Here is a 26,774-nt window from a genome sequence, read left to right as displayed (position 1 = left end):
TGCTTTTTTATGACATCCTTAATTAAGCAGGTCATTTAAATAAAAGTCTTGGTGTAATGAGCAGTAAACCAACACCAGTGACTCAGTGCTTTGCCACAGTCAACAGTGGTATGCTCTGAATTTTAGTTAATTTACATAAATCTGCATGTAATATGAATTGCCATGTGAGACTTACACATTTTGACCAAATGATTTTCATTTTTAAGGTATTAAATTTTCACAACTGAGTTTTATTCATTTGTTCTCTGGGAATGTGAATATTTTCGTTAATATTATTCAATAAAAACATCAATCAGACACCTGGAATATGGTACCATGTTAGCTTGGTGCACATAAATTTATTGGGCTATCAACTTTATTGCAAAACCTCCTGGAGTATTTGTTTCATTGTTGAGATGCAGCAAAACCACAGCTTTCTAGATTCAGGGGCCTTAGAGGAGATGGCTCAGTAGTTAAGAGCACTTAATACTCTTGAAAAGGACCTGACTACAGTTTCCAGCACCCACATGACAGCTTACAGTCATTTAAAACTCCAGTTCCAGGGCATTCATGATACCAGGCCTGCCCTCAGTATGCATACAGACCTTCAGGCTAAAGACTGATGCTTGTAAAATAAAAAATAAATCCTTTTGAAAGAAAGTAAGTCACTACTGTTTGTTTGTTCTTGGTATAGGATGCACCTTCAGCTTGTCTAAGAGGCTGCAGGGGAAATGTTGATTAAGGACTTTGGTTTTAGTGTCAGTGAAGGACCTGTGGGTATCTTGGCCTTCCTTCTCTGGTTTCTCTAAACTTACCATGACCCACTCATACTAAGGTTTGAGAGTGTAACAGTGTGATTTGTCATCTAAATGGTTATTGTTGAAAACAAAAGAAGCCTAGAAAACAAAGCACGCTTTAAACAGATTTTCATGGTGCCCCTTGGCTCTTCATTATCCCTGTTTACCTGTCTAAAAACTGACTTATTCTTTAATAACTAGTAGATATGACCATGACCAGTGAGTTTTAGGAATTTTTTCCAGGTTTGTTTGTTGGTTTGTTTGTTTGGACAGGACACACAAGTGCCACAAAGTATGCATGGAGATCAGAGGAGGAGGAGTTTGTCTCACCTTCCACTCTGGGTTCCAAATAATAAACTGAGGTTGTCAGGCTTAGTGGCAAGTACCTTTACCTGTTGAGCTATCGTGCTAGCCCAAACTTTCTGGGTCCTTTATTTTAGATGTCCATTCAAATTATAGCATATTATTTTTGCTTCTAATCTGTAAGAGGGCTAGAATTTCTAAGCATAGCAATAGAAAGCAGAATTAGTTTGGTGGACATTTGAAATCATATTAGAAAATCCCATTGGAATATGGTGTTTATCTCTGTCGAATAGAATCAGAATTTTATTATTGAAACCCTATATCTTGGGTCATTGGAATATCTATGTTGAGGGGAAGTACTACAAAGTGCCTAGAATAGTCCTCAACATGGACCTCTCTTTCCCAATTCATAGTAACTATAATGGACTAAGCCACAGTATCCAGTGTGTTATCAGCATTGTTGTAGTTCAGGGGCTAGGCTGTGTATCTAAAGACTATTTCTTGAGCTTTATATAAATTGTTTTCCTCCATCCTGAAAGCAGTGCAGAGTAGATGAAGATAGTATCTTGTTATCCCAAACAACAAAGAGATTGAGTGAGGCTAAACATCATTCCTGGGGCTACAGAGCTGTTAAATAGAAGACTCCATACTGTCTGACTCCAAAGGTGCTCCCTGTTATTAAAATTAGCTAATTATATTAATATGACCTCCTTTGGAAAGTAGTTGATAGAACTCTTTCCCATAATGCTGTCTTTGATCTGGAGGTAAACAGGTGTGGGCCACCCATTTCAAGTTGGTAGAGGTATTAGTTCTACAGCCTCAGTAAAATCTAAGGTGAATTTCAAAATGAGATCTAGGAGTTTTTCCTTTTAGAAAAAAGCCTGTTTGGTAATACTAGGAATATCTATAAAGTACATTTGTGCTGCCAGTGTAATTAGGGTTTTCATGGGAAACATGCAAGTTTATATTATTTTTTTTCTCTTGGAGTCTCTTTGTAACACCCCCCCCCCCTCCTTTTTTTTTAAACACATTATTTTGTTTCTTTTCCTGGTAAAAATGGATTTTTTAATGCACAACTTTACAAAGCATTAGCATCCGGAGTATTTTTTGACTTCTAAATTGATCTGCTTCTATGACTACCCATGTGTAACATATTGCTTATATTATGATAAATTGTAATGAAAATATTTTTCTGAATGAGTCTAGATGTTTAGATTTATATAGTGCTATAATGGAGTTCCAGTAAGTGTCTTAAGTAGTAAGCTATGTAAATAACCAGCCTAACTAAGCTTTTATAGTAATCAAAGAGATGGGGAAATAAACTTTTCTGGCAAAGGCATGAATGTCTTTATCATCATTTAAGTCTCTCCACTCTCTTGCTCAGAAAAGACCCAAATGCCTATCCAGTAGCACTAAGCTGTGTAGTGAGAACCCATGCCAAGTTAGTTTAACTCCAGAACAGTTAGGTTATTAGGGTGTCACTTATCACCTTAGCATTCATTGCTTAGCTTAACCTTTAAGTAGTAGTGGTAATTACTTTATTATTTTACTAGCAAAATCAAATCTGTTCTGCAATAAAATTATGACAAATGCCTGAAGAAATTCAGATCCCCAAAACCCACATATAAGCAAAGAAACCTCTCTGTAATCCCAGCATTCAAGAGGAAGGCAGCCTGTTTGTAGAGCTAGTTGCCCAGCTAGACTAGCAAAAATGATTGGCTCTGAGTTTAGCAAGAGACCCTGCCTAAATAAAGTGGAAAGAGACCAAGGAAGACACCCAGCATCAAATACCACATGCATGCAAATTTACATAGGGATGTGGATGTACGCCATACGCACACAGAGGAAAGAAAGCTGTCCATATGAGAGACAGCAACCATAAGCAAGAAAGCTATTTGATATTTCATGTTTGAAAATAAATGAGCACTAAGACTATAGGTGTAGGGCAGTGTTGGTGAAAGGCCAGTTGTGGCTCACACCTTTCATCCTAGCGGGAAGCAGAGATAGCCAGATCTCTATGAGTTTGAGGCCAGCCTGAGCTACAGAGCTAGTTCCAGGACAGTCAAGATTACACAGAGAAACTCTGTCTCAAAAAACAAGACAAAAATGACTAAACAAGCATTTTTTAGCAGTAATTTTTGAAAATACATCCATTTTTGCTTAGAAATTGGTAAGGTGAAATAACTAATGTAGAGAGTTGGGCTCAGATAGCATTAATCACACACACACAAGTTCTTCTTCATTTGTAAAATACCAAATTAGTACGAGAAGGCATCTCATTGGTAAAGGAGTAAGATAAAGAAAAGGCAAAACTCTCTTTTAAAGTTCCAAGGCACCCTAGCACATTTTACTCAATGAATTTCAATGTATCTCATGAGTTTTTTTAATAATGTTTTTGTTCTTTGAGAATTTCATACACTATTTTTTTTATCATGTTCTTTCCCTACCCCCAACTCCTCAGATCTACCTCTCCAGTCACCCACATGCACTTTCTGTATGCATGCTGTTGTAGCTGCTGTGAGTTCCTATGTATAGCTTTCTCTGTTATATCCAGAAAACAGTTTTCTTTATTATGTCTTTCAGCCTCCCCATCCAATAGATCACCTGAACCTTGAAGGGCTGAGGTGTGATACAGATGTTCCATTTAGGTTTGAGCACTCCAAGGTCTCTCAGTCACTGTATATTGACCAGTTAGTTGTTAAGTCTGTTCATTGCCACCTCCTGCAAGAAGTAGCTTCTTTGTTGAGGATTGAGAGATTTTGCTGACCTATGAGTATAACAATAAGGAACTAAGAGTCAACTTAATGCTATCTAGTCACAGGTTGTTAACCTCATTGACAGTGCAACATTTGAGTTCCGTTTATAGAATAGACCCTAAATCTAATTAGAAAGTGGTTGGTTTACTCCCTTAACAGTCTGCCACTATACCAGTGGCCCTGGCCAGACAGGTAATTGTTGTGGCTTACAAAGTTTACAGGTGAGTATAATTGATGATTACATTTTTCCTCCAGTAGCATATATTGTACCCTCTAGCTAATTGATGATTACATTTTTCCTCCAGTAGCATATATTGTACCCTCTAGCCCTATGAAAGCTAGCCAGTAGAGATGAAGCTTCCAATTGAGCTTAATTTCATCATATTTTATGACTTGAGTATGTGGGGTCTTTAGCAATAGGTTCTTGTTGTCGTTTTTCTGGATGGTAACCAAGAGCAATGGCAATGACCTGTAATGCTTAGTTTATGGGATTCCATTGGCCAACAACTCAAAGGAGATAATTCATTCCTTGTTTTTATTTAGTAGTGGTATCTGGTTGGGGTATTCCTCCCATTTTAATATACCTCTATTTAAATCCTGTTTTGTATGTATACATTTTAGGAAGCTTCTATGTGATGTTTTTAAAAGACCTTCAGGTATTATCTCTTCCCAATTTCTCTTTTCTACCCTGCCCCTCCACCTCCAACTAATTTATATATCTCAAGGGTTTTGAACTAGATTAAAACACATGTTCAGGGGTCATAAGGATTGTTTTTAATGATTAAAAAACATTCCTGGCCAGTTCTATGCTGCCTACCTATATATAGGGAGCTACAGTCTGAAGTAGGAAGTGGCTTTGTAAACAAGCAGCAGTCCACTTATTATACATGTTACACCCAATGAATGAACAGCATATTGAGGGAAGAACAGGAAGGGAGTAACTAATTCTGCCTGGAAGCATCTGAGGAAGCTTTGAAAACTCACCTTAAAAGTTGGTTTTTATGCTGAAAAGGGATTTTAAAAGATACCAAGTCAAAGGACACGTCTGTAATCCCATGGAGAAAGACTACAGATGCTATGAAAATAATAGACTTCTGAGGAACATCCTCAGTTCACTAATGGGGTTCAGGGCAGGCCCAGGACTATAGATTGGAGCTGGTAGTTGGAGCTTTGGAATTCAGCCAAACTCAGAAGTTCAGATGTCTTTCTTATGGTTGTAGGAAAACAGTTGCCCTTTTTAAAGAAGAATACGGATAGATGACTGAATCTATTTTGGGGAAATAGAAATTCCAGAAGTATGGAGAATGTATTAGGGTTGATGGCTAGATAAAAAGTTCTGGTTGGAAACCATTGGTTTTCATGTGACATAAAACCATACTAAATTGGGTTTGGTAAGAATAAGAATAAGAAACAAAAACCTCAAATCTTATGGCTTAGAAATAAACTATAATTGTGTAAAGACTTATAAGTTAGTTACCTAGTCTCCTTTTAAAATTGTTTGGAAGCTGGTGATATAGCCAAATGGTAGAGAACATTTGCCACATGTGAGGTCCTGGGTTAGATCCCCATCACCATAAAAACAAATAACAAAAGTCATAAAATGACTTCGCTTGCGGTTTGTTCAAGTCTTTTTCCTTACTGAATAATGCCAAGGGTTTCTTCTGTCTCTTATTCCAAAGTTGGGATGGATTGATGTGGAGTGTGTGTGTGTAGGTTAGATCCTTGCCTTTCACATTTTTGGAACAAGGTCTTTTCTTGTGTGCTGCTGTATACAGTAGGGCAGCTGGCTTCTGACCTGGGATTCTCTTGGCTTTTCCTTCCATCTCCCTATAGAAGGGCTGGAGTTACTGGCACATGCTGTTTCTTCCAGATTTACATAGGGTTCTAGAGAAGAACACTGAGGCCACTGGACCATCTATCTCTTTAGCCCATGGCATTGACAGATTCACTTTTCCATCCATAGTTTTAAGTTATCATACATGTGTTCAGTAATCATCTAACTTTCATGGCAAAGAACCATCTTTCTCAGGGTTTAACTCTTATCACCAGTGTAGGGACACCTCAAGTTAAGTGCCTGTTGAAAACACAGACATGAAGTCTGTGGCCTGAGCCTGAGGCACATAGCCCCTTACTGTGGTCTCCTGAGGCATGAACCCTCTTCCTCTGCTTTGGCCACAGTGAGTTTAAGGTTTCCGGAGACAAAATGAGTAGGCTTATGTAGAATATTCTGAAATATAGTTAATGTTTGCAGGGACTTTTTTTTTTTTTTTTTTTTTTTTTTTGGTCCTTCAGGCTGTACATGTAGGCTGAGCAAAAAAACTCTGTGATTATGATCCACATATCACATGGCCACCACATTTGGTTGCTAAAATCCTTAATGATTATTTTCCCTTTTTAATTTTTTTAATCAGAAATTACTGGTTATCCTTTAAGCTCAACTGTATTCAGTTTCTCTGTAGAAATTTCAAATACTTTCTGTCGGCCAGTAAGTTTTACAAAACAAAGCCGACCTGTTTTTCTCTGAGTGCTATTTCTTGTGTTCCTCCTTTCCCCAACTTTGTGAAACTCTTAAGCAACATGCTTGAGATACTTGAGACCAGGTCTACTCTTTGGAGTTTACTCAGCCTGTAGTCCTTTTTATTCTATCTTCTACTCATCTTTCTGCTTTGTCTTCTCCATTTCTTTCCTCTATGCCTCTGTCTTTCTCCTTCATCCCCTCCTTCATCTCCTGTCTCCTCCTAACAACTTCCCAGGCATGTAACACAGAACACACAGGGAAAAAAATTGTTTAACTGCTCTAAGTGAATGATCTTTTTCAATCCTGCTTCTATTTCTAATTCCAGAGCTCCTCGGTATCCCCATCAGCCAGTTTCCGGGGTTCTGAGAAACACAGGAACTCTACAGACTATTCTTCAGAAAGCAAAAAACAGAAAACAGAAGAAAAGGAAATTGCAGCTCGCTATGTAAGTTCACCCACATTTGCTTTGGGGGAGGCCAGTTTTTCTTGTCCTTTATCAGTTGGTAATTTTAACCATTGCCTGCCAATTCTAGAACATAGGATAAGAATATCCTTTAAGAGATTTTTCTTTAAATGTGGTATTTATAGCTGTGCCAAACTGAAACTGTGTGTGTTTATTTGCACAAACATACATGTATGTGTGTACACATAAATGCATTGTATACAAGATCACAGTGTTTTCCTATAGCAACTAATCTAAGATCTGGATATACTAGTTATTATTTATGTTAGGGTAGTTTATTTCCAGAACTTTATGTGGTTAACTTAGCCATCCAGAATGTCCTTCATGTGAATTGGAGGTCATTTTCCTCTAGTGTCTGGGCAGGTCCCATACAAGATGGGAACATGCTGGGTAGGAACTGTGGAGGCAGGTATTTGTTGTTTGGCTTCCCATCAACTGGTTCCTTGTAGGATTGCAGGCTCCACAAAAAGCTCAAATTTTGGATTTGTATCTCATAGATTAACCATGCAGTGACTTACTCAGATATTTTAAATGCTGCCAGACCAAACCATGCCCAACCACACTTGGATTCTGTGTTTAGGTGGGTGTGAAAGTTTGTGTTCTGTGTTTTAGAGTACTAAGCAAGCTGTTGTACTCCATATTTCAAAGATGGGAAATGGAATCATTTCCTAGCTCATAATATCAACATGAAGAATAAAGAAAAAACATTATAAAATTTTAAGTAAGTCTGTTTGGTACAGTTTTCATCATAAGGACCTGGTGTGGGCACATACATGTAGCTGAAACTAATGTTGCTTGTTTTTTCTCTCGGGGGTAAAGATAATGCTTCTCAATTCTCTGCAGGACAGTGATGGTGAGAAGAGTGATGACAACTTAGTGGTTGATGTGTCCAATGAGGTATGTCTGTGGCTTGCTGCACTTCCTGCTGCTCCGCAGCTGTAACAAAGGCTAGTGTCCTACTTACGAGAAACTATTACTGACTTTATACAATGCCAGCCTTTTCAGAAGTGCTGGTCCTTCCTTTCAAATGCCACTGTCTTTTTCCACTACAAGAAATTCACAGGTGCCACCCTAATGATTGTATTGATGCTCCTAGCAGATTAATAGACTTTTTGATTTTTGTTTTTGTTTAGAATCTGACCTCAACACCAGGCATTTTCTTTAGCAATTTCAGTTAATCCTGTTACTTTTTCAAAACATTTTGTACTTTTGAGCAAGCTGTTAAGTGTTTTCAGTTAGAAGACTTCCCCAGTCAAGGACCTCGGTGCTGTGAGAGAGTTGTGAGTCTTAATTTATTTTTCTTTGTAGGATCCATCATCCCCTCGAGGAAGCCCAGCACATTCCCCAAGGGAGAATGGCCTGGACAAGACGCGCCTCCTCAAAAAAGATGCCCCCATCAGCCCCGCCTCTGTTGCATCTTCCAGCAGTACTCCTTCCTCCAAATCCAAAGAGCTTAGCCTTGTAAGCTACTCCATCCTTACCAGAATTGCCACTTCCAGTATAGTTGTTGGATTTTAATTTTTCAGTTTTTTTATATTTCACATTTTTTGTAGGTTTTGGATTTCCAATTGATATGTGTGTTTGAGATATACGTTTAACTAGAAAAGATGTTTTGGAGCAGAACTATTTACTAAATTGATGATATTTGTTTCCTGAGTCTTTCTGTAAGGTTAAGAAAAAGATAATGGATAAAAAGAGAAAAACATCTTAGTAAAGGTGAAAACAACATATTGGAGTTAGGGAGGTGTCTTATTGCCTGTGGTTTGTGGTGAACTTGGTTTGGGGTTTCACTGTCATTTTATTACTGGCTGCATTTGAATTGCCAAGCTATACACAGCTGTTATCATTTTAGCTTCTGCATCAGAAGTTTCCTGTCACTTTAAAAGTGCCAAATGCCAAACTTAACTTCCTACTAGTCAAGGCATTGTCCCTATACCTCTTCCTGCAGCTATGGTTTGATTGCATTTGTGTGTGGCAAATCCACTATTTTTTTAAGCTCACCACTTATTTTCATTTCTAAAAAATCCATATGTAGTTCAGTGACCCTTTGAATTCACAGCTAAAGGATAGGGAGATTCTTCAGTTTGTGTGCAGATACAGAATTATAAGTGTGTAAGATAGATAGATAGAAAGCCTGATGAAGGTTTGGAACCCACTTGTCTTTTCTTCAAGGTAAGGAGAATCTTTATACCATGGGTTCCATGAGGGTTCATGTGTGGGTATTTTCTGAGAGGATCAGATAGGGAACTTCTTAGGATGTGAACATCATGTTAGGAGCCTAACATAACCATGGCCACTAGCATGTGGCCCACATTCAGTGTGCTCAGTTGTTGAATTTCTTTGGCATCTGACTTAGATTAGGTTCCTCAAAATGATCTCAGGTCAGCTTCAATTCATGTCTTCCTGAACTGTGCCTTCTTAGTTCTTTGCCAGCTACTTTTAATTGATGCAAAATACAAGAGAAACTGAAGAAATTTTTGAATTTCCCTTTTTGTTTTGTTTTGTGTACTGTTTTAATATTCAAGAAACTTTTAAAATCATGTTCTCCTGGCTGATAAATGCTCTCTCTTAGAATGAAAAATCCACTACTCCCGTTTCAAAGTCCAGTACTCCTACTCCGCGAACTGATGCACCTACCCCTGGCAGTAACTCTACTCCTGGATTAAGGCCTGTACCTGGAAAGCCACCAGGTGTGGACCCTTTAGGTTAGTATGGGGGGAAATGTTGTATATGCATTTATACTTCTGTTTTTAAAAAAATTTTAAGTGACTAAAGTAATACAATCTGTTAAAAGTAGTGATGACCAGTGCTGTTAGATAAGGTAAGTATTCCAAACCAGGCATGTGGCCCCACCCATGCCTAGCCTGTGTTAAACTGTTCAGAGAAATGACATAGATGATTGAACCATTTCAAAGGCTTGAATGATTTTGACAATAGTAAAAATGAGTTCATTTGAGTTATGGGTTGTATTATTAACCAAGTGAACTATGTGCTACTACAGTTTTGTGTGTTATTGGTTTTCTTCTCAGCATCCAGCCTGAGGACTCCGATGGCTGTACCTTGTCCATATCCAACTCCCTTTGGGATTGTGCCCCATGCTGGGATGAATGGGGAGCTGACCAGCCCTGGAGCTGCCTATGCTGGGCTGCACAACATCTCCCCCCAGATGAGTGCAGCTGCTGCAGCAGCCGCAGCTGCAGCAGCCTATGGAAGATCACCTGTGGTATGTTTACCTGCTTTTATAGAGTTTGGGAACACACAACATTGTCTTGCATTCTTTTTTAATTTAGGTTATATAATATAAGGTATTTATCAAAGAATCTGAGTGGTTTTTTTATAAATTAAGATACATGGATTATGTATTGATTATTTTCTTTGGAAAAATGAGAAAGTTTATGAATTTTAAAATATGTAGTCATTTTGACATTTTAAACTACAAAATTTTACAACAAAGAGAATAAATATGGTAAAGCTTTTTTTTCTTCAATAAACAATAGTATAATTTTCTTGTATTCTCCAGTCTTAAATAAATGACCATTATATCCTAAGCATCCTGTTATTTATCAAGAAATACTTCTGTAGATATATCTAAAATCATATTTTCAAATTTCAAATTATCTGTTTTCCTAGGCTTCAGATGCCATATGTGCAAGGTATTGTAAGTGTGAATCTGTTGTTTTATTTTGCATGTAATTTTAGGTGGGGTTTGATCCACACCATCATATGCGCGTGTCAGCAATACCTCCAAACTTGACAGGCATTCCAGGAGGAAAACCGTGAGTACCTTTTGTCCCATTGGATTAATTCTACTGAGCCCTAATCCTTGCTTGATTTTGGGAATTTACTCAATAGTAATAGGGCTCCATAGTATTTTTCATTTTCTCTTAGCAAGAGACAAGGCATAAGGTGGAGTATTTTCAGTTTAAAATCAAGCCTTCATATAAAAATGTAAGTTGTAAAAGCAGCTCTGGCAGTCAGGGCTTCTCCATGTCTGTTGCTGATTTTAAGACAGTTGTTCAGAAAGTGTGATGTTTATATACAAACTTAGATGATTACAATTTGAACATGTAGAGAACAGACACGCTAAGCATCAAAAAAAATCAGGACACTCTTCTGCTCAGTTCTATTTCCAGAAAAGGTAGTTTGCTCATTTGGCTTCCTTACTGTGAGCTGAGCATTTGGAATGTCTGTTCACACTCTTCTGGAGCGATAACAGACCAAGTACAACACACCTCTTTTAGCCTCTTTTTCTATATTCAAATTTCACTACATCCAATTCCACAGTCTTGATTTCAATATCCTTAGACTTTTTTTTTTTTTTTTTTTTTTTTCTTCTTCCCTCACTACCTAAACACAGTTCTAATTAGCTCGGTCTTCAAAGAAAACTTTTAAAGTAAGTATTTGGCTCCTGGAAGGAAGGAAGGAAGGAAGGAAGGAAGGAAGGAAGGAAGGAAGGAAGGAAGGAAGGAAGGAAGGAAGGAAGGAAGGAAGGAGAGAAAAAAAGGAACTCTGACTTTTTTCCTTCCTTCTTAGGAAGCATCCTTGCGCGCACGCGCACACACACACACACACACACACACACACACACACACACACACACACACGAGTCTTTGACATCTTTCATAAAACTGTACCTACCATGCTTTTGCTACATCTCCAGTCGTGACTATCCAGGCATGACTGAGTAGCCACTGAAGACTCCCCCTCCCAGAGGCTCCCCTGGCTGCTTGTCTGTTTGGTATTCTCGTTGATCCTCCTCAATCAACATTTTTTATAACTCACCATCTCACCTCAGATCTCTGTTAGATGCCCTCTTAACAGAGCACTCTGCCATAATAACTCTTTCTTTAAATTACATCCCTCTTGGCCCCTCTGTCATTTTCCTCTAATTGTTTTGAGATAGAATTCAATAGAAGTCAATAGACTTCAGTTTGTTGGTCCTTCTGCATCTGCCTCCTACATGCTGGGCTGGTAGTAGAAAGGGGCACCATCATGTCCAGCTTTTGAATGCTTACTTGTAACCATTGTGTTAACTTAAATATAAGTTCTGTAAAAGCAGAACAGGTTTTTTTTTTTTTTTTTTTTTTTTTTTTTTGTTTTGTTTTGTTTTGTGTTGTGTTGGTTTTAATATAATGTTCAGAAATGCATTGATTCACAACTGTGGGGTTGAGAAGTCCCAGTTGGTATAAGTTGACCATATATGATGCTGGCTTTTTTTTTTCCTTAAATGCAAAATATTTTGATCATATTCTTGCCCCATTTCCAACTTCTCCCAGAGCCTCCCTACTCACCCAACTTCATGTTCTTTCTTTCTCAATCAAACAAAACAAACAAGAAAGCATACATAGGCATAAATATGGACTCAATATTGTATTGGCCAACTACACTGAGCATGAGGCTTGCCCTGTAGAATAATGTATTCAGTATCACTCCATTGAAGATTTTCCCTCTCTTAACAGCTATCATTTGTAAATAACTTTTTGCTTAATTGTGGGACTATGTCCCCACTTTCCTTTTCCATGCTGGAATTTTATCTGGCTTAAATGTTTCAGGTCTTGTGCATGTTGTAGTAGCTACTATGAGTTCATATGTGCATCAGCTCTGTTGTGTCAGAAAATGCTGTTCCTTTGGAATCATCTACAACCTCTGGCTCTTAGAACCTTTCCACCTCCTCTACCACATGGATCCCTGATCTTTGAGGGGAGGGGTGTGATAAGGATGTCACATTAAAGACTGAGCACCCCAAAGTCTTTTACTCTATACTTTGTTCATTTGTGGGTCTCTATGTTAATTATCATCTGTTGCAAGAAGCACCTTCTCTGATAAGGGTTGAGCAATGCACTGATGAGTATTTATAGGTGTAACAGTATATCAATAAGAGTTGTTTTATTGCTACATTCATTTAGCAAAATAACTAGTAGGGTTTCCCCTAAGACCCATGACCTATCTAGTCTAAGGTTCTTGGCCTCGTCAACAGTGTCAGGTATGAGTTCCATCTCATGGAATGTGAACCTTAATTTTAATAAGAAAATAGATACTTTCATAAGATTTGTGTCTCTATTATATCAGTACATGTATTTTCCAGGTAGGTCACTATTATAGCTCAAAGTGTTCATAGCTAAGTGAGATTATTGTGTATATAGTGCCTTCCAGCACTATGAATACTAATCAGTAGGAGATGAAGCTTCTAGTTGAGCAACAACTCAATTTTTGCATATTCATTGACAAGCTGTGGAGGCTAACTAATAACACTGGCAATAGCCAGAGGTTAGGGCTGGTTATGCACTGCCTTTAGTCAAAAAGTTGTAACACATTCCTGGTACTGTATGTTTTGTTTGGTAGCATATGAAGTCTAGTTGGAGTATTTTCTCTACTATTTTGTGGTTAACTCCATTTAAATTCCTTTTATATATGTATGTATTGTAGGATACTTCTACAATAATAGGTTTCCAAATGGCTTCTCAAAAAGCCTTTAATGTTAGTTATCCCTCCCCATATTCCCTTTTCTACCCTTCCCTCCCATTTAATCCTCCTATTGTGGTTTTTCCATTATCCTTTTATAACACTATATTCTCCTTTCCCTTCCTTGGAAGACTCTTAGTCATTTAATAGTTACCTAACCTCTAGATATTTTGAATGGAACACAGTCATCTGAAACTTAAAAGCTGTTGTGCACATATAAGAGAAAGCCTGCAGTATTTATCTTTTTGGGTCTGAGTTACCTTACTCAGGATGGTTGTTTCTAGTTCCATCTATTTACTTGCTGATTTCATAATTTCATTTTTCTCAGTAGCTAAAGAAATACTCTGTGTAACCATATCACATTTTCATTATCCATTCATTCATTGATGGACATCTAGGCTGTTCTACTTTCTGACAGTTAATGAATAGAGCTGAGATGAAAATGGATGAGCAAGTATTTCTGTAATAAGATGTAGAGTCCCTTGGATATAAACCCAAGAGTAGTGTAGATCAGTTTTTTTGAGAAACACCCACACTGATTTTCCATAGTGGTTGTATCAGTTAGCACTTCCACCAATAATGAATATTCAGTTAAAGAAGTAACTTCCAAAGCCCTGGGGGTAGCACTAGCGCTCTGGAGGCAGAGGCAGAGACAGTCATATCTCTTAGTTCAAGGCCAGCCTGGTCTACAGAGAAACACTAGCTCAAAAGGAAAGAAGAGAGGGAGGGAAATGTCCAATGCCTTAAGCAATACTTAGTTCATAGTTGATGGTTACAATGTCAGTTTGTTCAAAGAATAAATAAATGTATACTGATTTTTCTTCCTTATTTAACTTCCCTTTGCTTGATACTTTGGCTTACATAGGTACTTTCTTGTTGCCTTAGTATCCCTTTGTTTTCTTTTTCTGCTGGTTTCACCTGCCCTTCAGTGTTAAGAATACCTGGGTGACCTTGACTTTGTTTTTGTCTTCTGTCTACTGAATAAAACTCGAGGTTCTTCCATTTATAACTAACTTTACTATAGACTCTAACCCAAATATCCCAGTTGCTTCAAGCAGTGCTGGCTCCATAGCCAAGTTGTTCAGTAAATATTTGGCAGATTAATAAGGGAAACAAGGCAAATTAGACTTTGAGTTCCTTGAGAGTTGAAGACATAAATATCAATTACCATAAAATTCTGTGTACCTGTGTAGAATCTGTAAATAGTGGTTGACTAACAAGTTTTGTTGACCAAGAACTCTGAAGGTGAAAGATTGGTCTATTTCAAGCAGTGACTAAATAACAAGGTCATGGGATTAATCAAATAACAACTCTGAGTTCTATATGAACTGAGATGAGATGGAAGGACTACTTTAGAGGTACAGTCCTGTTTTTCAGGTGCTATTACTAACAGTTACCAAGTAGATAGCCAGCAGATGTAGTGAAGTGGGTAGGATGAGGGCTCTTGATGCAGGTCAGCCTTGAAGCCACAGGAATTGTGGCTTCAGAATAATTGTGTTAGGAATATTTAAAGAAGCATTTACCACCTTCGTCCTAAGGGTCATGGTAGTTAGACCATTTTAGAATTACAGCCTGTTTGGCTCACCATGCTTCTGAGCCTTGTACTCAGTTCTCTTCCTTCAGTCTTGACCAGAAGGTTCTACTACCACCTCAAGTGGAGAACTGCCATGCTTTTCCCAAGCCTGAACTCAAGCCTAGCTTTCCTAATAATAAATATGCTAAAGAGTATTTTTTCCAGTCCTTCATGTTGTTAGGCTGCAGGTTACATGGTAGCTACTTAGAGCATTGTATTAATGTAAATTTTACAAAAACCTTGAAGGAAAAGTTGTTTGTTTGTTTGTTTTAACTATTTAAATTCTCTTGTACTTTTGGTTGTGAGCCTAGCCTTTAATGACTGAGCCATCTCTCCAGCCCTTAAATTCTCAAAGTTCTTTAAAAATCAATTTAGTGAAGGGATCCTTGGAAGGATTTTTGTTTTTGTTTTTAAAGAAATTGTCATTAAGAACATTTAATAGCTGGATGGTAGTAAGTAGCTCACACCTTAAATCTCAGCACTCAGGAGACAGAGGCAGGTGGATCTCTGAGTTCAAGATCACCATGGCTAGGAAATGAGTTCCAGGATGGCTAGGGCTACACAGAGAAGCCCTGTCTCAAAAAAGCAACACTACCTGAATGTGGAATAATTTTCTTTCTCTTCCTGTAAGATTTAGTCTTTGTGACCTCTTAATTGCTACATCAATTAGCCTTTTCTCAGTCATCCTCCCTCAGAGGGCCAGCCTTTCTTTACAAACATGAACTAGAACTGGCCCTCCTGGAGTCAGCCTTTCCTCTGTACTCCTTAGGAAGTGTCCTTTCATTTTCCTCACAGCCTAAAAGCTACCATTGCAATCATTGTATATTTTTGGCTCTTTCTTGAGTACTATCCTTTGCAGTTTTTTGAAGAGTTAGACTTGTGGTTTCTGTTAAGAACCCTGCTTCTTTCAGGCCTTCACTATTTGAATCTACCCCATCTTCTACCTCAATGGTGTTTCCCCTAAAGACCTTACACAAGGCTCAGAGTATGACTAGTGATTGTAAGAATAGCCCCTGATGGCTTTGTTTCCAGGATAATATCTATTGAAAATCTTCCTTACTCAGTTTCACCTACCTGTATTTAAAGCTCTCATCATCACCCTAAATGTGGCTTCCATAGTCTATGCATCCTATCCAGTATAACCTTACCTGCCTTCCCAAGCCAGGTCCTATGCTATGAATTACAACTCCTGCACCCAGCATTCTCACCATCTATACACAGTCCTCATAAGTTCACTCTTCTGAGGTCACAATTGCTGTGGCTCTAAGTCCTCTTTATTTGACTTAGAAAGTACCCCCTGTCTATTGACTTCTCAGCTTCCCAAGCCTTCACTCAAGCAGCTGTGGTGTGCTCTTAATGATGGCCTAGCTTTTTGTAAACATGACCAGCCTACAATTTTGCAGTAAGGAACTATAAACTATTGATTTTAATTACTTTTGTGTTGCTGTAATAAAACACTGTGACTGAAAGCAACTTGTGGAAGAAGGTGTTTATTTTGGCTTATGATTCCCAAGGGCTTAGAGTCCATTATAGCAAGGAAGCCACAAGAGGCTGTTGTGGTGGCTGGAGCTGGTAGCTAAGAGCACACACATCTTCAAATGCAAGTAGGAAAATTACCTAAAGCTCCCTAAATAATGCCACCAACTGGGTAACAGAAGTATTCAAATGCCTGAGAATTTGGGGGCATTTCTCATTCAAACCACCATTATCTGAGCTTTGACTCTTACCCTGCACATGGATTACCCAACTCCTATCTTTTATATACCCACAAATGCTTTCGCTTAATATGGAACATGTATCTCAAAAAGGGCTGTGGTCCGTAAGTGCTATCACGATAGGCTCAACTCCTTCCCACCTGCTATTGGCATCTGTTTCTCCTAAAGTTGGTCTTCTTCCCAGCAGCCTTACCATTCCCTTCCTCACAGTTTTGTCCTACAAAGTAGAATCTGTTGATATAGACTCCAGCTCCAGGTTAAAACTAAATGTTTTCATACTACGGGGCTTTTAAGGGTGTGAACTGGAAATGAAAGTGCTGTCCACAAGTTAGGTGAACCTTGGGGCTGTCAGGCAGGACACTTTTTCCAAAGTCTCATTCCTTTAGAATTTTTTAGAATTTGTGATTCTTTAGTCTGATCAATATGTTAAAACTGTATTTTTGGCATATCTGTCATCTCAACATTTTTACCTACAGAATGTGAACTATATGCAGAGAGAGCTTCATAATTTTAGCTTAGTCATCTCCATTAATAACTAATTTGGTTGGAATGAGTCCATCTATGGGTAAAATCTGTTGCAGGCCATGGAACCACTGAAAAATGCAAAGCAGTGAAGGTTTAGAGTAGAAAAAAACAGGATATGCATACATATATACATACATACATACATAAATACAATGTTAGCTATCCCGCTTAGTTCTGTGTAAGCTGTAGACTCACTCACTCTCCTTTTGAAGTTAGAATTATATTCAGAGAGTCTAGGTAACTACTGATGTCATGCAGAAACTATTAAATAGCCAGTTGGTATTTGGTTATGGACCAAGCCCCGTGACTTTGAAGCTTGTTGTGCTGTACCAGATCCACTTGATATTTTTTTTAAATACATCTCAAGTAACACTGAAAGGATTTTCTTAATCTTTTGTTGTATTGAATGGTTAATAACATTTTCAAGGAATGTAGCTTAGTTGGTAGAACATGTTTCTAGTATTATGAAACCTGAATATCCATCACTGCTTAAACCAGGCATAAGTAAAGATGGGCGGGTCCCCATCTACTATATACTGAGTTTGAGGCCAACCAGGGATACATAAAAGCCTGTCTCAAAAGAAAACAAGCAAAAGGTAATGCTTTTTACATTATTCTCCTGCTGTTTTTCCTTCCTGTGCCCTAGAGCATACTCCTTTCACGTTAGTGCTGACGGCCAGATGCAGCCTGTCCCCTTTCCTCCTGATGCCCTCATTGGACCTGGGATCCCCCGACATGCTCGACAGATTAACACCCTCAACCATGGGGAGGTGGTGTGTGCAGTGACCATCAGCAATCCCACAAGGCACGTGTACACAGGTGGCAAGGGCTGTGTAAAGGTCTGGGACATCAGTCACCCTGGCAACAAGAGCCCAGTCTCTCAATTGGACTGCCTGGTAAGTAAGAAGGGTTAATAAAGAAAGGCCCTGATGGTGAAAGAACCATAACAGTCCCAAGAAGATAGTATACGGTTTTCTCTCAGAATAGTCTAATTTTTCATGGGTTCTCTGTGCACCTGTACAATGTGCATTCACCTTGTCCCCAGGGTCAAAGGTAAATTGGTTCAAGAATTCTAAGAGTTCACACATTGCTTCTATCCCAAGATGCCTGAGACCTTTTTTAAGACAATTGTTCGTGTGGCTTCCAAGCCCATTAACTGCTCTATCACCATTTGTCCTTGGGTTGCACAGGAAATTGCAGCTTAATTTTCTTCCCTTATATCAGAAGAATTTCTTAGTGCATCATTTAGTCTAACATAATTAAATGTATATAAGATTTTCATAATGAACAGGGAAACATTTTTCTTTTCTTGTCATGCCGACTGTTGGTGGCACTTCATTGAGCCTACAATGTTAGTCATACATAGCAAGGCTAGGCCAAAAGTGTCAACTGCCGAGTAACTAACAGTCAAGTGGTTTCAATACCAGGACCTTTTGTCCTCAGCAAAATATACCAGGGCTTCAGAGCTTGAAGAATTATAATGGTTTGTTTGTAGATCCATTTGTAGATCCATTGTTTGTAGATCTATTTGTGCAGATTACATCCACAGTTATATAATTGGTGGTGGAAGTAGGATTAGATCTTTGCATTTGGGTGCTAACTAAGATTAAATATCTTAGTACTAAATATTTAAAGTTTAAGTACTTCCTTAATTTCATGTAATTTTGTAGCATTAATCTACTTTATCATTGTCATAAATGGCTCATTAAACCAGAAGGGAACACAATACTTTTATGGATTCCTGATCTCATGTTAATGCTGTTTTCTTTCCTCGTGAGTAATTTTGTGATGACTTTTGTCTCCATAGAACAGGGATAACTACATCCGTTCCTGCAGATTGCTCCCTGATGGTCGCACTTTAATTGTTGGTGGGGAAGCCAGTACACTCTCCATCTGGGACCTGGCAGCTCCAACCCCACGTATTAAGGCAGAGCTAACATCCTCAGCCCCTGCCTGCTATGCTCTGGCCATCAGCCCTGACTCCAAGGTCTGCTTCTCATGCTGTAGTGATGGCAACATTGCAGTGTGGGATCTGCACAACCAGACTCTGGTGAGGTAGGTCTGCTGAATCTATTGCTTGGTGTAAAGGAGAGCTAATTTACTACATGGTATTCAAAGCTCTGTGTCTGTCTGTGTGTATATGTTTGTGTGTTTGTATGTGTCTGGGTGGAGTACAGCTTTCTTTAAAAATGTTATGAACCAGATACATTTTAGAGATAATAAATTTTAAATGTAACTCTTGCTCCCTATATTTTATTAAATGAATGTTTCATTTTTGCACACACACAGTATTACTTAGTTAGATTTTTAAAAGTGAAGTTCATTTTTACATATTGAATGCTGTCACGACATCATGGATTCATTCGGTGTCTGTAGTTTGTTATCTGTGCCTGCTGACATCCATCATTACCCCTAGCTCCTTGGTGAGAAGCCATAGTATATTGTTCTAGTTTAGGTGTTGCATGTGTCACAATTTCACGAGCAGTTGTATGGCCCTTGCCAAGGGCTCAGTGCTTGTGGTTTTTTGCTTATGCTCACATGACCTAAATTGTCTGTTCTCATATTTAAGAACAAATGGGCAGCTGGGTTATAGATTGAGAAATGAGAATCAGCATTATAATGAGGGAAAGAATATGAGAAGATTGGGAACTTTAGCTATAAGGCAGGGAACATGTATGGGAAGAAAAGAGCCCTTTGTGATTTATCTTGAAGGGCTGCAGACTAATTTCCAAACACAAAAATAATTGTTCTTGTGCCTTTAGGGTAAGGTTCAGATATTCAAGGCCATCCTCAACTATGTGCCAAGGACCCACTTTGCACTCTTTCTTCCATGCCCCATATACATTTTACCAGAAGTAACCCTGGGCAGTGGAGCACACTGAGTGTACTTGCATTGGCTGTTTCTTTTGAGCATATTCTTTCCCTCTGACATGGCCAGATGTGGACATTTGAAAATGTTTTGCTATTATTTTGAATAATTAGAAAACTTAAACCAAATGAGATCTGTAGATAAAATCTGTACTGAATTTGATCAGCAGAGAGTTCCCAATTGAATTAAAATAAAAACTAACTTCAAGGGTTTTCTCTCCATTTTATATTTTCAGGCAATTCCAGGGCCACACAGATGGAGCCAGTTGTATTGACATTTCTAACGATGGCACCAAGCTCTGGACAGGAGGTTTGGACAACACTGTGAGGTCCTGGGACCTGCGTGAAGGGCGGCAGCTGCAACAGCATGACTTTACTTCTCAGGTATGAACTGTGGGTAATGTAACCTACTGAAAGGACAAATGGAATGCTTAAAGGTGGATCTCTTGGAGGTCATCTTTTAGACTTGGTTCTTCCTGTACATTGCAGATTTTGTTGATGTTCTCTATATTTAAGAGCATACCTCCTGATTAATAAGGCTTTGTCCTCTGCAGCCACCATCATTTGTTTTAATTCCAGATCTTTTCTTTGGGCTATTGCCCAACTGGAGAGTGGCTTGCAGTGGGGATGGAGAATAGCAATGTGGAAGTGTTACATGTCACCAAGCCAGACAAATACCAGTTGCATCTTCATGAGAGTTGTGTGCTGTCACTCAAGTTTGCCCACTGTGGTAAGCAAAGTCCCTTGTTCAGTTTCTATCAACCAGAATGATTGCTTGATTCTTCTGACTCCTTCCAAGTTGAATCTCACTTTGTGTTTCCTCTTACAACTATATAGTTTACTTAACCATGCATGCTTCCCTAACAAGCTGTGTAAATTGCTAGCTTTAATCCACTTTATTCCTTAACTTTAACAATCAGTGAAATCCAGGAGGGTGGGCTTTACTTTTGAAAGGACATTCTTAATTGTTATAACTGGAATATCTCCATTAATTTAGCATTCTGTGAAGCAAATGACAAAGTAACACAAAACCCTCTTCCTGTAGGCAAATGGTTTGTAAGCACTGGAAAGGACAACCTTCTGAATGCTTGGAGGACACCTTATGGGGCCAGCATATTCCAGGTAATACCTAGCTTGCTGAGTGACTAGGTGTTGTGTACTACCTGTCCTGGTTTAGCTTTGCCATCCATCTTCATGCATCCTGTATGTGTTCTACTTACATGCCCTGAGATTATGTCATGCACCTGATAACATTTGTATCAGGCAGAGCAAGAACCTGCTGGAAGCAGGGAAGTGGATTGGTTTGCAAGTCACAAGCTATAGTACTAGAGTCTTCTGCTAAGATTTCTGAGCCTAGTGTCTCAACAGATCCTAAATTACACATGACTAAATCCTCTTTTGTATTTCTTGTGGGGGTTTTGGATCTTCTGTGACTTTTGTGTTTATGTATATGCTTTAAATATTGAGTATATTGTTTAAATGCCTTCATGAGTACTATCGGGGTCCCCCCCCCCCAGTACTCATTTTCTTTTATTATCAATTATTTTTCCTGACAGTGTTCCAGAAAAGTTCTGTCAAACTGATTAATTTTATAAACTTGTTCTTTTTAGTACAGTAGTAGAATCTTGTGTAGTTGGAGAAATTATTTGTAAAAACACCAAATTTATACATGGTACACACACAGACGTGCACACAGAAATCTCTCTGTTATAACTATTGAACTTTTACATGTTTTTGTCCTATTCTAGTAGTGTTGGTCATTTTTACTAGCATCTTCCTGTGCTGTGCCTGCTTCTCTGTGGCACAACCTAGATCCAGGCCACCTAGCAGTGGCAGTCGAAAGTTTCTCATATCTTGTATGTTCTACTCTCTACTTTCTAAAGAAGACAGAGTTTTTTAAAGTTGTTGTTTTTGTTTGCTTTTAATTTTTCTTTTACTTTATATGTGTTTTGTCTGCCTGCATGTCTGTGTAACATGTTGCAACCTGTCTGGTGCCCATGGAAGGCAGAAAAGGGTGTTGAAAGCCCAAGAACTGGAGCCACTGACAATTGTAAACTGCCAGGGGGGGCGGGGCGTGGCTAGGAATTGAGTCCAGATGCCCTGGAAGCTCATCCAGTACTCTTGACCACTGAGCTGTCTCTCCAGCCCTAGAAATAGAATTTAAAACAGGGCCTTGCTTCATTGGCAGAACACCTTTGACTTACTTGTCTCTTTGATGCCTCATGGGCAAGAACCATTAGGCTAAGCTAGGGATGAGAACTCAAGAGGATTAGCTCTAGCATTGCCATGTTTAGGAAAGTTGGGACTTGCCTGTATCTGCAGAGCTTCTGGGTGCTCCATCGAGCCTGTTGTCTATGCTTCTGCTCCATAACCACCTCGCCTGCTTCTTATCACCTGTATGTGACATTCTTGATGTTTCTTTCCCAGTCCAAAGAATCCTCATCGGTGCTTAGCTGTGACATCTCTGTGGATGACAAGTACATTGTCACTGGCTCTGGAGACAAGAAGGCTACGGTTTATGAAGTTATTTATTAAGGACAAATCTTCGTGCAAACTGGACTCCTCCTTGTAGCACTTTGCGCTGTTGTACTTTTTTTTTCACCCCACCCCTACCCCACCCCCGCCACATCTAAAACCAAGGATTTCCAATACTCATTGCAGTTGTGGAGTTTAATCCCTTTCCATAGCCCAACTTCCTTCTTGCTATTGAATTGTGAATACTCATTTAAGAACCTGTGATACCAAATCTTCAGCTATTGACTTGGAAGAACATGGAATACCTAACAGTGAATGGAATCTTTAATTATGTATTATATCTGTAATATATTTATTTTGTTTAAAGAAGGCTTTCTAACAATGACTGACTAAATAAAGCTGTCCGCTCCTGCATTGATAATGAAGGTGCATTGTATTTGATGCTCCACCCCCTCGCTTTTGGTAAGGGAGGGGACAGGAAGGTTTAAAATAACTGATTTAAAATGTCACTAAATGTAGACTATTGACTGTATAGAGACATGAAATGTATAATTACACATGGAAGCAATATGTTGCTGTATTGTTACAAGGTTGTTTTGTTTTCTACTTATATTAAAAACATTTGAAAATTTGGCTGAACAAGTAGAATATGACAGGCCAAGTACTATTCTTTTGAGTCTATTTGGACAACTCTAACCAATATGTCCATAACTTAGATTATATTAAAAATTGATTGGATGTTTTTCTCTTTTTTTTTTTTAACTTGTTGACAAGTATCTTTGTAATGTGTTTTTAATTCCCTTTTTTATTGTATTATAGGCAGATAAACAAATTAAATTGGGCTTCAAAGAGAGAACTTAATTTCTTCTAAATATTGTTGCCAAATTTACTGGCAGAGGGAGCTGTGTGTCTCTGGGCAGTTGTGTTGCTGTGAGGCATGGTGGGCTGTTTTGTGGCATGCTCTTTAGGAGCTGCAGGTACAGGAGTGCTGCCTGCCTACCGCTGTGCAGGGCAAGTCTTTCACAAAAAGAGGCCAACAGAGGAGGCTTTACAGAGCCCACCCTCTGAAAGCCACAAAGAAGAGGCTCTCCTGGGATGACGACTTGCTTTCTTTACCTCTGGTTCTTTCCATGTCTTAGTTGGATGTCCCTGAAATGGACACAGGCTGTGCCATTGTGCCAGAAACATTGTGTTATCTTTTATGTTGTTGTTGTTGTTGCTGTTAAACTATAACATGTGACTCTTTTTTTTATTATTATTTTTTGTTTGAATGCTTTAAAAAGATCTTTTAAGTCTGTGGATCTGCTGATGTACAGTGCCTTTGCTGCTATGGATCAAAATCAAAAGAACTGTGTAGATAAACTTTATTGTATAAGTAGAAAATCACTTAATTTCATACTAGAAATGGATGGATGCTGCAAGTTGAAATGGACTGTCATTGACGTTCTTCGTGTGGTAGCAAAAACAAATGGTGTCTTAAGTGCTTAGTGTTTGATGTCATTAACAGTTTCATAAAACTCTACAGTGTAGAAAGGTTTTGATACTAAACTGTGCATTGTACATAGTTCTAACGCATTGTATTGGCCACCAGTACTTCTATGATGGTAGATTGTTTGTGCATTCAGACTTTTAAGCATTAAACATAAATAACTTCTAGAGTGCTTATTTTTCTAATTTTTTTTTTTTACTAATTTCTTTGTCTGTGCCACTCCTTATATTAAAAATCATTAGTTACATTCAAGTCAGATTGTTAAGATGTATGGGTTTTGAATTGTTGCTAATTTATTTTTCCCTTTTCCTTTGAGATAACCCAGAAAGAGGTATGGAAGGAGGGCAGATACCAGATAGATACTGGGCTCCTCCTCATTTTGTTGAAATGCTTCATCCAGAAGCTGTCCATCATTTTCAAAATTTGAGCAGTTTAAAGTTGTACTGCCATTCTAGTACACTAGTTATGTGTAGCTATTTAAGCTTAACACTTAGAACTAATTTATATTAGTCTTCTTTGCCAGTAACATTAACTACATTTAAGTTTATAGTAGCCCATGTGGGCTAACAATTATTGTACTGGGCCTTACAGATTTCTGTAGTGTTTCCCACACTGTTGTAAATGCTCTGTGGAGCTAACACAGCATTCAGAATTTGACAGATTAGACCATTGCCCAACTGTTGCACTTTGAGCTCCAAAATACAGAAGCTTCTGGAAGTATCTTGGATTGGATTTTTTGTGAAGACTCTAGTGAGGCAGGCCTTAAAGGAGTACCAGTAAGATTTGGGCACTCCCAGGTAGTCTGCAGTGATCAGCCATAGGAGACTCAACTAGGTACTGAGTGAGTGGATTCCATCCTTGCTCACCCATGTAGACCAAAGCAACAATTACAGTGAGTTGCTATGCAAATCCATTGAGGCTGCTGAGAAATGACAACCAGGAAAACACCAAGTGACTACAGAAAGAACTCTAGGTAGGGTGGCACTGTTTTAGTTGGGCATGGAAGGAAGAATGTTGGCCATGTGCCAGGCCATGAGTTGCTCTTCCATTGTGTTAGTTACTTGTCAGTATGATTCCAAGAATGTAGACAGTCCAAAGGGAAAACCAAGTCTACACATCAGAAAACACAGCTTCTTAAATCTAGTGGAGTTAGCCAAAAAGGCACAGAGGGGAGCTAGCTTGGTAAACAGACTTTGTAGCAATGACCTCTCCAGAGAATGCTGAGAGTGTAATTTCCCTTTTCCCTTCCTCACATCAACACAGTACCCCTACCCCAGTCTGGTACTAGGCTCATAGGAGCATATTTGCTTTCCTTGTCTTTGTGACAAAATTTAAGGGAGGATAGTGCTTTTGTTTGTTGGGTTTTGTTTGTTTTGGGTGGGGGTGGGATGGCTCACTATTTCAGAAATGTTTCATCCCAGTAGAAAAGACTAGGTGACCGTAGTGGTTCCATTTTGACAGCAGACACAGGAGGCAGAGACTTTTTCACATGGTGCTGATTGGGAAGCACAAACCATAGACTGGAACCAGTAACAGCATAACTTCCAAAGACTTCCAGAGTAGCTTTGGACTACTAGGCCAATGTTCCAGTGTGCCCACCACCCATGCCCCAGATAATTCTACCAGTTGGGGAATAAGTTCTTAATGTAATAGCCTATGGGTTCAGTCCAAAGTAAACCCATTAGTTGTTTGCTGAATTGAGTATGGAGGGCAATAGCTACATATATTGGAGGCCTGGCCTAATGTGCACATAAGTTTTGCTATAATTGTCAAACTATAAAGGTAAGTTTTAGGAACTGGCGTTGTGACTCTGGTAGGGCAAGTACTTATCATCAGATCTCTAGCACCAAGAGGTGATCAGTTGTTGATTTTGCCATAGAATTGCTCTATGTATGGTTCTTGCTGAGTCTGAAGAATAATAAAGATGCATCTCCCCACAGCAGAGAAAACTTAGTTCTAGTGGGAAATGGAGTAGTGAAGACTGACTGAGGCATAGCCATGAAAGCTGTAAAGGAAAGCCAGACCAAAGGAGCCATAATGACCTTCCTAAGATTGATGGGTCCAAGGAGAGTGACAGATGTCAAGATGTTAAAGCCTCACTTTGAGTTGATACTTGGCAAAATGGCATCATAGGATGGCATACCTTGAATGTTTTGTTGTATGTGTCTCCAACACTTAAAAGTGCTGGAAATTAAACTCTTCAAATTACATACAATCAAAAAATTCTTGGCAACCAAGAACCAAAGGGATTGCTCTTAGCCAGAAGATGGCATCCTGGACAGATATAATATAAATGCCAACTGACCATCAGCAAGTGGGTTGGCTTGTTTGGGGGTGCCTCAATGTCCTGAAAACTTGAACTTTGCTATTTGTTGCTTGGTTTCTGACAGTAATAATAATTAAAAAAAAAAAAAAAAAGAATGGTCCTGAGATTTATTGTCCAACATTGAGTAGGCAATTATAAAATTAGAAAAACCAGTCCAAAACAAGTATTAATTATTCAGCTTGATGCTGGTAAACATCTGAAGTTGCTTCATTGCAGAGCAAATTTAAGAGTTTCAGTTTGTGACCTGGATCCTGCCACCTCTCAGGTTCTGAAGGCGTTTGCCGTAGAGTGGCAGCCAACAGCTATCTTTGTTCTTTTGAGCTAATTGAATGCATTCACTTTTGGGGTTCTAGCTATAAATTAACAATGGGGATGGCTTATTTTCAATGACCTGAGCACAACAGACAGAATTTTATGAGTGTTTGAACAGTGTGCTTGCTAGAATAGGGTCTTGGTTCACTAGCTCTATACAGAGCAATGCTCTCTGCTACCATGCACATAGTTCCCCATTGAGTGTTACTGGGA

General features: G+C 38.8%; 1 protein-coding gene across 1 annotated transcript in view; it reads left to right on the top strand.

Moving 5' to 3' along the window:
- Tle4 (TLE family member 4, transcriptional corepressor) overlaps positions 1 to 24,090 on the top strand; it is a 128,116-nt gene extending 104,026 nt beyond the window's left edge. Inside the window, 12 exon segments of the mRNA XM_051194022.1 lie at positions 6,679 to 6,798; positions 7,660 to 7,713; positions 8,125 to 8,277; positions 9,389 to 9,521; positions 9,846 to 10,039; positions 10,516 to 10,592; positions 17,738 to 17,987; positions 18,899 to 19,146; positions 20,196 to 20,343; positions 20,539 to 20,689; positions 21,005 to 21,081; positions 22,387 to 24,090. Coding sequence (XP_051049979.1) covers positions 6,679 to 6,798; positions 7,660 to 7,713; positions 8,125 to 8,277; positions 9,389 to 9,521; positions 9,846 to 10,039; positions 10,516 to 10,592; positions 17,738 to 17,987; positions 18,899 to 19,146; positions 20,196 to 20,343; positions 20,539 to 20,689; positions 21,005 to 21,081; positions 22,387 to 22,494 — 1,713 coding nt within the window. The 3' untranslated portion in view covers positions 22,495 to 24,090.
- Positions 24,091 to 26,774: the final 2,684 nt, after the last annotated feature.

The sequence above is a fragment of the Phodopus roborovskii genome, unplaced genomic scaffold (genome assembly GCF_943737965.1).
Source record: "Phodopus roborovskii unplaced genomic scaffold, PHOROB, whole genome shotgun sequence".
NCBI lineage: Eukaryota > Metazoa > Chordata > Mammalia > Rodentia > Cricetidae > Phodopus > Phodopus roborovskii.
Note: the sequence above shows the minus strand (reverse complement) of the source record. Positions and strands in the feature narration are given on the sequence as shown.